Raw genomic sequence first — 15,614 nt, forward strand, 5'->3', positions numbered from 1 at the left:
ACCAAATTTGGTATGTAGGTGCTCCAAATACAGGACAAATCGCTTTTATTTTTGTTTTTTTTATTTCCTTCCCCCTTCTTCTTTGAGAATGATCGGTTTAATAACTTATTGTTAGAAATTATTCGCGTTTCAGTTGCAAATATAGACAGCAGGGCGCGCTTGCTGGACACGTTAGCTGTTTTGTGTGTATGTGTTTGTGAGTGCATGCGTGTGTTTGCTGTGATGCCCTAGTCAAAGTGTATATAAAAGTTGTTTTTTATTTACTTTCTTAGGCAAAATACTTTTAAAATTTTATTTACACAAAATAATCAGCAAGTTGGTTCTATCAATATCCCAAAAATCAACTGATCAGAAATCAATGCTTCCAGATTCATTCTTATTGATATTTCATTTTATCTGATATTTAGTAACGTTGAAACATTTTAAGCAATATTAGGTACTTTTAGTCGTGCGGAACACTCAAACTTATCGCCAAGTTGAGAGCCGGTGCTGAGCTAGAACATATTCTTATCTTTCTTTTATCCTTTTGCATTTTATATGCCTATAGTTCTCGATGGCTATGTACTTTCATTTCATTTTGCTTCACTTAGTAAAATTATACTTTGAACATTTCGCAATCTTCCCAAAGATTGAAAGCTAATTATACATTTGGTCAACGTATTCAGCATTCAATTGAATATCAACAAATATGCATAAAGCTTTTTTTTTAATAAAAAGCATCCAATGCACGCTCAAGCTTGGCTAAATGCACTGCTTTTCATGGCTAGTCAATCACTTGGAGTAGCACTTTGAACACAGCACAGAAAAGTCTCTGAAAAGTATTTTTGGCAGGCCATTTCATATTTATGAGCAATGCCAGGCTTGCGACAAAACGCATTGATTTATTATTGAAAAATGCTTTGTTCGAGTCCCATTTTGTGGCTTAGGCACACAATAAAAGTCTGAAATGTGGCATAACGAGACTTATGCATGGCTCAGTCTGATTGACACTTTTGCCCGGAATAGGCAATCATACAAAGGGTAGATTTTGCCAATCGCTGGAGCACAAGTGCCTTGAGCTGTAATTTGGGCAACAATTGAAGTCTCTTGTGCCTATGCCGCGTAGGCATTGTCAAGTCTGTCTATTTTTGAAATCATAAATACCTATATACTCAAAAGGGAAACATATTTGTACATATTTACATGAAATACATTTTTTCATTGGATATATAGTTTTAAATACAAAATGCCAGACGAGGTAAGTCTTCGACGTGTAATCTTATTTTTAATAAAATGAATTCTGTACAAGATTAGACCCAAGCGAAGGATAAACCAAAGGTTAGCTTTAAGTTTCCCATGCATGGCACGCATATGAGGAAATCCATCGGCATTCTGAGAAAAGCTTGCATATGGGCCTTGGTGGCACCGGTAGTTTTTTATTTTCTACACAATGTGCGGCGTAAAGAAATATATAAGAGTTATTATTCCACTTATGACCCCATGGACGCATTCGATCGCATGCAGCGTGCAGGATATCTGGACTCCTGTCCAGTTGAGGATAAGAAAGAGAAGAAGGATGGCAAGAAGGATGAGAAGAAGAAAAAGTAACAAAATTGTCAATTCAATAACTATGTATGCAGGCTCATAAATTGTCAAGTGGATATGCTTATATTTATGTGCTTGCATACATAATTAATTGTATTTAGTTTAAGCAGCAATAAATGAAGCACTCAGAGCCATTAAAATCACGCCTAAGTCCCTCAAACATGAACTGCAAAGCGCTGCAACAGTTCAAAAGTTATGCAGCCCTGTGGCTTTGCCTATAATCATGTATACATGTTTATACCCAGTGTAAGACGTTGTAACCCCTTTTGCCTTAAATCGTCACGCCCTATAAGCCGAGCGACAGCTTGCGTCTGAAACCGTAAAATATTTCCAGCAAATCAACAACTAGGCACGTGCTTTTTGCACACATTCTTTACCAAATTTTGTCAGCATGCTTTTATCAATTTTCAATTTGTGCAAATTTCTCGCATGCCACATTCAACAATTTAGCCCTTGGGGCGAAAAAACAAAATTGATAAAAGATTTCTTTGAACAAAATACTCGACACTTTAAGATGACGATGCTCCAAACAAGCAAATGAACCCAAGCTGCCTGCTTGAGGTCTGTCAACCCCCAAGTCTGTGGGTCCAACATTAACGCGGCCATTTAGCAAGTCGTCTGCACCTGGCTAAAATGCTTTTTTGTCTACACAAATTTCGGGTGTAGCCAAAATAAAAATCGCGCGCCTGTGAGTAAGAGAAAGTTTACGCATGGGATTGCCGGTTGTAAAAATTTGCATTTGGCAATTAAATTGCCAGCAGAACGCTTGGCCAGGGCTCGCCTACTAGCTGATACTACTAGTACTATTGACCATTCAACCCTGACCAGACGCACAAGTTTTTTCTATGAGCCACATCACATGGCATTGAACTCTCAGACACAAAAGTCAAGCGGCCAGAGACCATTTCAATATGTTGCACGCCTCCCGCCCCTCTGTGGCATAGAAGCGATTATAAGCATAAGTCGCAGGACTCTCATGTCAATGATTTGACAAACAGCAAGCCATGCTCGAGGGGCGGCTCTAGTTGCTCGCTCGTATATCAAAACAGACTAACTGAAATCTCATAAAATTTAAGCTGGATTTTGAACTTTTGCTTATGCAAATATAAAGCAAGTTTTCCTATGTGTGCTAAGGTTAATAAATATATGGTTGGCATACACCCCTCAGCACTTGCTCAAGGCCATTGACTTTTGCGAGCTAAGAGCGACTCACTTATCAATATTCAATTATGCAATTAGTACAGCATTAAAATGGCAGCCCACATGTGCAGCAATTATGAACTTCCGGTGGTAAGCACAACATTGAAAATTGCGTTGGTGCCAAATTAAAATGTAGGCGAGCTTAGCTTAGCTAAATCAATTAAAGTTGGCTTACTAGTTATCAAGTAATTGATCAAGTCTTTTGTATGGGCGTCCCTGGCTTTTGCATGTGATTAAAATATGCATTTTGCCTCTTTGCATTTAGTTGAGAAATGATTTTAGGTCAGTCTGTGCAGCAGGTACTCTATTTGATTTGAAACAAAAACATAAAAAAACAAGTTATGGTAGCTAGCCAATCACGCATTATGGCCAGCAGAAGGCAACATATAAAATTTGTAATATTAAGTATACGCCTGGGTCAAACTACGAGACGATGCAGCAATGATAGTTATAATTAAATAGAAGACAATTAATAATTTTGTAGAGTGAGGAAACGACTTGTTAATGTTTATTTATTGTTTTAAAATATTCCAAAATATTTGACTTGCATTTTCATAATTGTATAATTTAGTATAGTTTATTATTTTAGTATTGTTCAAATTCTTAACTTGCATAATAATAATTGTGAATCATTTGGAAATATTCTAAAATATTCCATATTATATTATTAATTAATATATTAAAGAAAAAAGAAAAAGGGAATCATGAAGTTGTGCATATCAAGCTCTGCTATCAAGATCTTCTTCGTTATCAAGTTTTTTTTTTTGGTGACCCTGATTTGCCAAATGATTTAAAGCTTGAAGATCAGCTTCAGGTTATACAATATTCAAGCCCGTGTTACTTAGATGATTAGTGCACACGTGGGGAATTTAGCATTCAACGAATGTGCAATTGGCAACATAAGCTGATTGTTTTTGGCTGTGGCTTTGGCTTTGGCTGCTGGCCATAAAGCAGTATAATCATGTTGCATGCAACGCCCAGTAAAAAAACAAGGTTTTGGCCAAAAGCGTGGGCCACGCACTGCCAACAACTGCGCAATATCCGCTTTTAGTTTGTATGAATTGCATACAGACATACAGACATAGATAGAGACATGCGTATCTATGTGCTAGCTTTGGCTGCAGTTTATTTGTTCAGTTTGACTCTTTCATACATTTTTTGTCTCCATGGTCAAAACTTGCTTTTTGGCAGGCATCTACAGTATATGTATAAATAATTGTTTTTTTTTTTTTTGGTAAAAACTAACTAGCCTTGATAGCCTTAAAGCTCAGTTAAGTCTTGCTGTTAGACAAAAATATATGTTGAAATTTTATTTTTTCCATTTTCAATTCAGATTTATTTATTTGTGACTAGGAGCTTTTTATTCACATGCTCATTAAGTTGAACATAGCGTATGCTTATCAATCAATATTATATATAGCAGGGAAATAAGCTTAAAATTGTAGTTCAGTCGAAATTACATTTTATAGAATACTACTTAAACTTTAATTATAACTGAAATTTATTACACTTAATTGCTATGCACAACTTTATATATTTTAAAATAAAATTTATTAAATTCATTATACTCAAAGTCTTTATAAATTAATTTTGAGATGGCTTTACAATTGTTCACATTCTTGGTGCTGCAATAAAAATTCTTCAAAATAAGTACAACGCATCCCTGACACACCATGAACTGTTTACACAAGTTCTACATCAGTATGCGAATATTTGTATGTGTGTGTTGGCCTTAGCGCTGCATTGCAATTTGCTACAAAGTTCATTAGACTTTCAGTTTTTGTTTTGATGCCGATGCCGACGTCAAAGCCAGCGTACGAATAACATGTAAAAATGGAGACAGATTGTGTAAAGCGTAAAACGTGTGAGTGTAGATGGCAAACTAGATGAATTGAGTCTACGGTGTGTGTGTGTGTGTGTGTGTGTGCCATGCGGCAGAAATGGCACAAGCGTCAACAGCAAAGCCAAACAAAAGCCAAAGCGGAATGAAAGCAAACGTGACACATGACACTAGGCGCCAAGCAGCTTGAAGGACTGCGCCACAAAGTATGCAAAACATGGCAAAATCCAACACATTAACACCCAGCGCCCAACACCTTAATCTGGCCGCAGAGTATTTAATCTGGACACAGAAAGTCGCGTTAAATATTTAAGAATGTGTCAAGAACATAAATCTTGATTTACGCACGCACAACGAAATATAAAAGTTTAAACTGATATACATACATATACAGACAAGGGTTTAATAAAGATTTAATATTGAAGAAATTTTATTTAGCAAAATGCCAAAACTTCCATTTCTGATTTTAGTAAGATATGTTGATCTTAATAACTTAGCCGATAAGCCACTTTGTGAAATTGAGGATCCGTGTAATCGCATTAAATCGTTTAAAAATAAATATTATTGGCACTGTGTTCAAGATTCCTTGATTTCTTTTCGAATATTTTGTTGACAGCTGCACTTTTTCGTTACCAGCGTTATCCTGCAGTTGCAATCATTGGCTGCGTCATCAATTTCAATAGAGCCGGCTGCTTGGTTGGTGTTATTAGGGCTTCAAATGCTTAAATAAATGCAATTAATTTATTCATTTAACAGCTGCTGTGCACTTGAAGCAGCTGTGGCCTGCTTATCTGCCCTGCTCATACCCAAAACTGATTGCTGATGTTTGCAAAATGCCGCCCGCTGGCAAGAAAATTAAAATTTTTTTATTAAAATTGACAGCTGACAGTGTGCTCGACTCTAACGAGCTGACAGAAGAGCATATATATACGAAGAGACGACTATTTTGAGAAAATCTTTTTTTATACAAATATTTTGTTTGTCTCCTATGCATGCCAACTTTGACCCCCATTTGCAAGAAACAAAAGAAAAAAGTTTCGCATTGAAAAATGTTACTTGACCCCTTGCGATTGTCACGTAATTGCATTGACCGCACACTTTTGTGCATCTTTGGACTTTCAAACATGTGCCAGCTTTTCTATGTGAAATGCTACGTCACTCGTGCACACGTGACTGCATTAATTACGCCCAGGTCACGCCCAGCAATAACCACAGAAGCATCTTTACTCAATATATCGAGCCAAGTCGCACGTTTCATGTTGATAGTTTTGGGATTTCAATTAAGCCCGCCCGGGGGTTTGTGTGTGTGATTTGCCTTAGCATGAGCCAAATGATACAAAGATTTTACATTTAGTCTTAATAATGTTATGTCACCATCAGAGGAAGATGTCAATTATAAGGTATTGCTGAAAAGAATTAGGTACACAACTTATGAATTTTAAATCATTGCTCAACTGAAATCTATTTTATTAAATAAATGCCTATGAACATGAATACGGTCACCCTAAGCGCGATTACTCTCAGCAAATGCTTCAAGTTCATTGCAAAAACTGAGAGCGTAAGCGAGAGCAACTGAGCCTTGCGCACGTGACGCTCACAAAACTCACCACGGTAAACAAATATTTAACAGAGCAGCGCGCTGTTAACGTCAAACGCCCACGACTGGCAGCGCTGCTACTGCGTCGGCAACCGCAGCAGTCGGAGATCCCTTAGATTGAATCGACCAATCAATGGCGAAGCACGCGCAAGCTGGTGTTAGTGAATTTTTGCGCCTTGAATTTTACGAGATTTGAGATATTTTATTGATTTAAAAACAATTTTTGTTTTCAAGTATGTCTGTCTGTATTTCATTTCAATACAAAAATGCAATAATTGTTGCTTGTCGCAATTTATTGATATACAATATACACGTCTGGTCTCAATAACATGTCTGCCAGGAAAGTATACTTAGGTCTATGCACATGGCTCAACAGCTTTAATATAATATTATATATCCCGAAAGCACTCTGCCTGTCGTTTGATTATGGCAACGTGATTAAGTGTTTAATGCTTCTAAGCAAATGAAGCGAAAATGACAATCGTTGTCACTTGCTATTTGTCGACAACGTAATCTCTGGAGAGCTGCGCTCATTAAACTGATTATTTCCACTGATAATTGATTTATATAATATGCACACAGCTTTATTCGCCGAAGCGAGAATGGGAATAATAAGCGTTTGCCAATATAAAACTAAACTTAAAAAGTCCTGAGAATGGATAAAACTTTATATCTACTCTCACTGAATAGAAACTTTTTATATGCATCATAAACATTCCCAAAGAGTTTCTTTTAAATCGAAATCTCACACAATTTGCTTTGTGGTTGTTTGCTCTCTATTGTATTAGTTTATGGACGTTTTGGCATTTATGGGTAACAATTTGTACTTGATAAGTTTATGTCCATTCGCAGACTTGCTCGCATTTGACCTCTTCAATACAAATCTAATTATTGCATTTATCTTCCATCAATTTCCAACGCGTTATCAGAAGCTGCTTAAATTGGCTGACTTTTGACCCTAACGCTATTACAAAAGGCGAACCCAACTATTTATGCTACAGAGGCGCACTCGTTTATCATATATTTTCTTTGTATGTCTGACATGCCTATTTACACAATAACCCAAATAAACATTCGCATACACAATCATGTCATATGTGTGCATGTGTGGGTAATTTTAATGCTTATGCTATGCTGGTTAACTTAGGTCATGGCCCAAATGTCCAAATGTTCCTCCCCCTTGCATATTAATGAGCATTTCCCCAGAGCAGGACAGAGAGCACGACAGAGAGAGTGGGAAAATATCTTTGGTTTATACCTAAGTATATCAATGTCATGGAATCTACAGTTTTGAAAAACATTCAAACGTTCGTTATTTAAACATAATTATGGAGCTGTATCTGTGGCTAAATGTTAAAAGAGATGCAGGACAATATATCGATATAGATAATTGTTCATGAATTTAGTAATCTATAACTAAATTTAAGACATTTTTATTATTTTTATTTATGTCTTACTTACAGAGTTATCAAAAAAAATAATTTTTGATTTAAAAAAATTTGTCCTATTGACAATTAACGCCTTTTTTTAATTAACACCTGTTGTATTAAACTAAAGCTTAAGAAAAAAATTAATTCGACATCTTAAACAACAAAACTAAGTTATGAGAGACTAATAATTGTTCTTAACGAAAAAATTAATTAATTTCTTTTTAATCTTATATCTCAGGTAAAGTAAGCGTAAAGTAAGCATCCAATAATAGTTTGCTAAAAATTACAAAAACTGATTTAAAAGAGATAGAAAATGCTTAGTTATTAGCTTATTCTATATAATTTGAATGTAAACATAACTTACAACCAAACTGTAAGCTTATTCGTCACATCTTGCAGTAATTTTGTTTGCCTTTAAGTTATTTTATTTAGCCACCATTACGTAGCCAACGTTGCGTATACATAATACAATTGCATGACAGCAAAAACAACTGTCAATAAACACAGAAAAAAACAAAATAAATTTATTTTCGAATCCATTATTTAAGCGATAAATAATACAATGTTAGCTAGTTGAGCAAGGTCACGGTTTTTGCCTTTACTTTTGTCACTGTCAACGCTATTTGACAAAGACACAACTTAGTTCGAGTTTACTTTGAGCCCTGACACGCAATATTTTGGTAAATTTTAAGTAATTGGCAATTGCGTTACTTATTTAAAATATATGTATATTAAAATTGTGATAAGTAGTTATAACTTTTTGATTTTTTCACTAAAACACATGAGTCGAGAAAGATGCTTAATTTATTTTGTATCTTTTATGTTCGTTGTCCTTTTTGTCCGAAAGCCTACAAAACTTTTACAATAGCCTAAAAAACGTATATAAAAATAATATGTAAGTTGACTAAGTATAATAATATAAAAATGTTTTTATATTGCAAGGCCAAGCTATGAAAGTTATTATACAAACTAGATATGGGCACGGGGCCTATTCCGGCTTCATATCCCATGGGTCTCTTCAAAAGAATCCGCAGGCTTCGAGCATAAAAATCCCAAATGTGCGCTAAGACTAAGCAAAAAGCCCGGAGCTCGAAATGTTTGAAAAGTAACGATTTAACATATTTTTTTCTTTTTTTGCCCATCTCTAAAGTAAAAGTAGATCCTAAAAATATATTTTTTACAACATGGTATGAAATTCATTACAGAAGACACTTTATTAAGAGCAAATAAATGCACAAGTGCTGCATTTCATAAGATTCCTTTGCCAACCACTAACAATGTGTCATTCATTCGATTCTAATTCATTTGCCTGCTCGAAGACTCAAACAATTCGTTTCAATGCAGCAATTGATTGAAATCAATTGACAAAAGAAAACCAAATGAAAAAAGTAGAAACTGAAACCAAAAGGCATTTTGTTGTGTATGCTGTGGTCTATTATTAGAAATTGAGTTATTCTCTGAATTTCAAAGTGTGTACAATTGGACAAGCAAATTTTACCTAGACAAGTGCAAGCTTTTGTTGGTTTAATTTAACCAAATTGACAAGTGTTGGCTTTCAGACCAGGCAAAGCAGCTTAGCAAAGCTAAGGGGTGTTAAAAATGAGACTCAAATTAGGCAAATAAAATCACAACATGTCCATCTTTTTGTTGAACTCTAGAAATACTTGCACAGATGTAAGGGTTGCCAAACAAAGTGTTCTTTGAAGCCCACACACACACACACACAGAGACAGATAGGCAGACAGACATACACACAACGAATTTCATTTTAATAAAACGCTTCAGTTGAAAATTAAAAATTTATTTACATTGCCACATGTGAAGTGCGAGGAAGCGCAATGGACAGAAAGTAATAGACCAAGCAAAGACTAGACTTATAATCAATTCTTCTCTTTCATTGAAATGAAAATGAAAAAAATGAAATGAAAACATTTATTAGAAAAGCTAATACACTAATACAAATTTAAAATGTAGGTGGCTGTAAGTGTGATGTGTATTTAATGCCAGGCCAGCGTTGTAAAATATAGCAGACCCAAGCCAACAATACACATTAGTAAGCGAGAGCGGAAACTTGGCCTGGCCCACGGCACAGGCACGCAAGAACCCAAAATAGACACCACACACACATACTCTCACCCACCTTGGACAGAAGGAACATGAGCAGCAAGTGGCAAAGCATCGTAAATTTTAAAAGAGAACTTGTTTTTGTGCAGCTGACAAACAAGCAAAATGGTCAGAATGGTCAAACCCCCTTGGCCGTGGGTAGCTGTAGTAGCTGGCCGGGAATTCGGGGCTACAGTGGGTCGACTGAAACAGATGCTAAGGTATACAAAATAAATTAAAGTCGCTTTATGCAGTAATTGAATTGAAGCAGCAGCAAGTGTTGAACTTTTGTAAATTTAAAGCTATTAACTTTAAATATGCAGTAAGCACCATAAATTGAAAGTCAACTGTTCATGCCAACAGACTCGACGTGCTTTGGCCTCTTATTTTAATTACCGAGTACTAAGTGTATCGCCTCAACACACTTTGAACAGCCCCAAATAATAGTGTGCGGCTTCTAGTTGCAGCTTGCTTACTATACATTGCCTTGTCCTTTTGTTTAAACAAGCCACTTGACGTGGCAGCTGTCTGACGCCTTCGCTTTGTTGCTGCTCCTTTGAAATTTGCAATTAATTGCTTTGGTTTTAAGAAACTGCTACGAGGCTAAAGACCTTTTAAGCATTAGACAGCTATGCCCCCGCTTAAAACATTTGGCCTCGGATCAAGACTTGAAATGTCACCCAAAATTGCTGCTCAAGGACGGCAGGACTTCCTTGTACACCAAAGCAAGCTATTTAAATCTATCATTGTTTCTAAGCTCGGCTTCTTTATACGAAACTTCCTTATAGTCTCCAATATAATATTCAACTACTAACTTAAATCTTCCAAGATCTGTAAATACTCAAGAGACGAAAACATTCTAATTAATTCAAATAAATACGCCTGCTAACTAAACGACTAATTAAGACTGCACAACTATAATCTTTAACCCAATGTTCCTGAATGATTATGGTGAAGGATGTCAGTTGTCATTCAAAATTATCAAATTTAATTGATTCGAAAATAAAAGGCATCAAGCAAAGACTCGCTCTACCTACACGCACGTCCTTTAAAGGTGCAAATTTATTTATATTTTCATTATGTAACTAAATAAACTTATATACATTTATTCAAATTCAATGTTAAATAAATAAAAAATTTTTTTCAAAATAGCTGTAAGCTTGAAATGTATAATAAAATTGTCCCCATTTGGATTTTTTTTAACTACATTAATTTCTTATTTATTTTCTTATACATAATTATATTTAGTTTCTTAGGTTATGCTCTGCTTGACATATAAAAAATGGAGTCTTTCTTAAGAGATAAGCAAAGTTGTTAAGCTGACTGAAAGTAGCACAAAGAAAATCTATACTTGACATTGACAGTTGCAATCACCACGCTGCCACCCGTAAGCCAAGAAAACTGTTGTGGTAAGGACATAACAACAGGATGCAGCAGTAAGTAGTTATGCATGTCAAAGCTTAAGCAGAATGCCGTAGCCTTATGCTATACCACGCACCTGCATCTGACATTCGTTGACAGTCTGTGTGTGTGTGTGTGTGTCTGAACTTTTAAACTTTTCCAAATTTATATATTAGATTGCATGGCAAATGCAATTTAAGCTCGGCATACAAATAAGCGTGCATTATGTTAAATCTTATAATTATTTTCTTAAAACATTTAGCAGCAAGTAAACTGTGTAGAAGTTTTCTTTTAATGGTTTTATTTGCCTGCTAAATGCTTTTAATTTCTTGAAAAGATTTTCTTTTAAGATACTTTAGTTTTTATTTGACTTCAAACTTAAGACTTTGCTGTGTGCTTTTGCTGTTATTGCCACTTGTACAGTCTGTTTTAATTATAAATGCACAGACAGTGTGAAAAACATTTAAATGCCTGCACAATATATAAAAAAAAATCAAAAAAAAAAAATATAGTGGGCACAGTCGACATTACGAGATCCGTTACATGGTTGGAATATAAGCAAGTTACAGAAATTAACAAAAATAAGGATAGGAAGTCCTCCTTCATTAGGCTACGAATTTCTTATGTAATATGTTGACGAATAATGAAAATTATTGAACGGTACACACTTTAAACAAACTAAAAATAAATTTGCTAGCGCATACAATTTCTGAGTTCTTATTACTCAAATAGTCAGATATAGTTCGACTCTGCTTGCCTTACTGATCAAGAATATATATGTAAAATTTGTGTGGTCTGTCACGCTTTCTTCTCCCTGTTACATACATTTCCTTTTTTATAAGAAATGACAAAGTGTGTATAATACTAAATAAATTAAATAAAAAATCTGTGATATGTGCGTGTTGTTGAAGCTAAAACTTTTGGATTAGCCAGCAAAATCGGTTTGAGAAATTTGAAGTTTGAAACTTGAAACAACAGCAAACAAGGATGGTTACCTCACTAACTTCTGTTTGTTATTTAATCGGAAGAAAATAAAATATATTGCCAATGGCATTGCATATACCATACACCTAGTTGATATCCCCTTGATTTCTGGTGGGTAGGGGACAAATATCGAAATTCTATATTTGCTTAGGATATACACAGACATTCGTACCAAGTCGGGTGCTTCTAGTTTTTTACGTACATGGCCATTAGCCTGACCTCTTTCTACTCGTTACGCATTTTTTCTTTTCCGGGTCTAAAAAGTTTACAGTCATGTAATTTTATTCTCGCTTTTTTTACTAGCACTTTAAGCCCGTGGCTGCAATATTTTTATTTGTAATTAAGTCTCTTATTTCTAACTGCTGTTGCAACTTTTAAATTGTTCCGTTTACAGCAGCTATCAACAGTTAACTATTGTGCACTTGTTTTCCTTTTTTTTCAGCTGCTGCTTCTTATCCTACTATTTATCTTCATGGCGGTTTTCAATTAAAGTGCTCTCCATGATGCACCTAATTAAAACATTTGAGCAGCGAGTTGCGTATTGCAACTACAACTATGAAGTAATGATTTTAATTTTGTTTTTAATTCACTGTAAAAATGAACTTCCTAAACATGGGAAATGAGTTTTTAAGCGTTAGCTGGGAATTTAACGATATATACATATATTGTAGCGGAATTCACCAAGTTGTTGTGTTACTTGTAGTGTCCCGGTGCTACGCAACGTTTGGCCGAGCGGAGGACAATCCAGTGGCAGGTTGCGATTGAGAGCGGTGCCAGAAATATTAGCCAGATTTAAAGCGGGAGCCATGCGTTAGACGCATGTGTAAAATAAACGACGAACTCATTATTGATTTTTGTTTAGTATTATTTTGCTTACAATATTAAAATTAGGGTATTATATGCTTATGAGTGACTAAGTATTCCCAATAATGGTCGTAAATCTAACAATATCGATCTATGAAACATAAGATGCCAATCTATTTTTAAAATACAAATAAGGCCCTCCACCAAATGTGGTAAAATTAGCTTTAAAACTACAAAATAAAATAATTGTATAACTAATAAACAACATATTTAATGACAATTCAGATGCCCAGAGAAGAAAAGTGGACAGGGACGAAGAGTTGCCTGGGCCCTTCGTCGGCTGATTGATACTGTTTTTGTTCCAAACAGAGCTGCAACTGCAAAAAGCCAAGTCAGAAATCAAGGAGACCTCTGTTAATGCTGATGCTCGAGCTTATAATTATTTGTGTGTACTTTTGGCACGTTTTGGGGAAATTAATATTACTGCCATACACTTTAATGAAATGTACTTTATTAAATTTATTTCTTTGCGCTCACTTGAATTTAATTCCACAAGAGCGCGAGGCACGATTCTGTCTGATGACTTGTTATTTCAAGATTGTGAGCTTTCCTGCTAGAGTACGTACGTGTAAATTTAATTATTGTGGCGCAGCTACTGCCCATAGAATATTAAGTTAATATTGTAAGCAATGAAGAAATCTGCTCTCTAAATTTGCTTATGAAAACTTGGCTGTTTGTTGTTTGCAGTATTTTTTCCACTTTAAGCTCAGTGCTTTACACCTTTTATGCAAATTTCTTTGGCATCTACTTATACTATGAATGACTACCACAACACGATGTAAATTACCAATTTCCTTACTGCTTAAAGAGTAAGTGAACAGGAAAAAGAAAAAAAAAACGGCGGAGAATAAAAAAGAAATGAAATGAATGAAATTTATTACTTGATACTAATCTCTTTTTATTATGCGAAGCTTAAATCTGCGATGGAAGCTGCATGAGTCTTTAACATGTAACTTAATTTTTTATTAACTTACGTTTTAAAGGCTGTTTGCTTATCAATTGCAAATGCAATAAAACAGTTATGATAAATGTAGAATTAACTGGGTCAATGTACAATATTTAGAGACAAGATATACATAGAAATAAAGGCTTAGCAGCGAGCAAATTCAACTGTTATGCAAATCTTAAATGTGTCTTTAAATTAATGTTATCCGAATGCATGAAAAGAAATAAATGGCTAAAGTGCCTGTCGTGGCAGCAAGAGAAACACAATACTGAGTACGTGACGGCAACATGTAAATTTTATGGCTCTAATATTGTAAACATGGTTCAGCTCAACAGCTTGCGCGCCAGCCCAAAAAGCTGTCAAGATTTCGGTAATTGTTTTTATGTGACTGTCGACATACAGAGGCTCTACTTGGAATGCAGTTATGGCTGTCACTGTTGGCAATAAAGAATGTATTCATGTTGCTATGGTGCCCAAGGCAGTGATAGACAAATGATTTTAGTCGTCTGGCATTCGATTTTTGCGCTGGCAATTAGGCGTTTATTATAAGGCGAAGTATACATGGCGTATGCATAATGATTCCAGGAATTGCGCATACGTCCACGTGCTTTACTTGGTTGTGCTTTGTGTGCTGATTGCTTAACTTTTGCTGCTTCAAGTAATTAACTTAAATACTTAAGCTTATTAAATGATAACTTTATAAGACTTCATTATATTATTGTAGCATAAAAGTCGCTTGGGCTCATCACTCCACGTGGCAAATAATTGAATCGTCAGTTGCTTTGGACACGCAAATATTCACACTGGACGCATCGCAGAATTTATCCACCGGACAAGTGCCATTCACAGTGGTGGGCGTGGTGGCGCCAAAACAAAACGCAAATGTGGTGCGCGAAGTACAGGCGAACACATTGTTCAGATTGCAAATTCCGCAGCTATCGGTATCCCCGCAACTGGCGGGAATTTCGCTGCGCTGAAAACAAACCGTCGGCTTATCTGAGCAGACCAGCCCATCGGGGCAGACAAAAGTCTGCGCTGCGCTGGGCTGACCGCTGCCAAAGCAAAGTTGATACGCGGTCTGGTTGAGGCAGGCGGCGTCATTGTGCGGCTGGCACACATTGCAGGCGCCTTTTGTTGCTAGAAAGAGGCCGCTGAGCAGCAGCAGCAAAGTAAGCTAAATTTGCATTTACTATGCATTGTAATTATGTTAAATATGCTTGCTACTTGCCACTCTTATGTATAAATCCATGTGGGCAGCGTGACGTTCAGACTACAAATGACAGCAGAGAAGTTAAATTTTTAGCTTGAGTTGCGCTTATCTGGCTGAGCATCAAAATTAGACCTTCAGCTTATCTGCAGCATCTTTGTTATGTTTGTTCAAAATATTTACCTAAATAAGATATATTATTCTATTATCTTTGGCATAGTAAACACGTGCATGCAAATTCACTTTTATTTTGTAGCACCTCGGCAATGCCGCTTGGCCATGCCTGTCATGTCAAAAAATTCCCCCACATCCGTTTCAATTTAACTAGCTGAAACTCTGTATATTTGCCAGGCCACATTGCAGGTTGGCAGCCTGAAAACAAACCATTGAAAATATCCCTGGAGCTAAAATATTCTATCGTAGCATTTGATTTACTGCCGGTTGCTGTGACAGCTGCT

At 35.8% G+C, this 15,614-nt stretch overlaps 2 protein-coding genes across 2 annotated transcripts; one reads left to right on the forward strand and one right to left on the reverse strand.

Annotated features, from left to right (window-relative positions):
* Nucleotides 1-1,130: 1,130 nt before the first annotated feature.
* LOC108605227 (CG31644) lies at nucleotides 1,131-1,724 on the forward strand. The gene is made up of 2 exons (XM_017994841.2): nucleotides 1,131-1,237; nucleotides 1,294-1,724. The coding sequence occupies exons 1-2, from the start codon at nucleotides 1,226-1,228 to the stop codon at nucleotides 1,585-1,587; spliced, it is 306 nt and encodes a 101-aa protein (XP_017850330.1). The 5' UTR covers nucleotides 1,131-1,225; the 3' UTR covers nucleotides 1,588-1,724.
* Nucleotides 1,725-14,461: 12,737 nt separating this feature from the next.
* On the reverse strand, nucleotides 14,462-15,213 carry LOC108603837. Its single transcript, XM_017992987.1, has 2 exons — nucleotides 15,178-15,213; nucleotides 14,462-15,123 (listed from the first exon to the last, which is right to left on the reverse strand). Exons 1-2 carry the CDS (start codon nucleotides 15,196-15,198, stop codon nucleotides 14,695-14,697), a joined length of 450 nt encoding a protein of 149 aa, XP_017848476.1. The 5' UTR covers nucleotides 15,199-15,213; the 3' UTR covers nucleotides 14,462-14,694.
* Between the last annotated feature and the right edge of the window lie 401 nt (nucleotides 15,214-15,614).

Source organism: Drosophila busckii, chromosome 2L (genome assembly GCF_011750605.1).
Source record: "Drosophila busckii strain San Diego stock center, stock number 13000-0081.31 chromosome 2L, ASM1175060v1, whole genome shotgun sequence".
Taxonomy (NCBI): Eukaryota; Metazoa; Arthropoda; class Insecta; order Diptera; family Drosophilidae; genus Drosophila; species Drosophila busckii.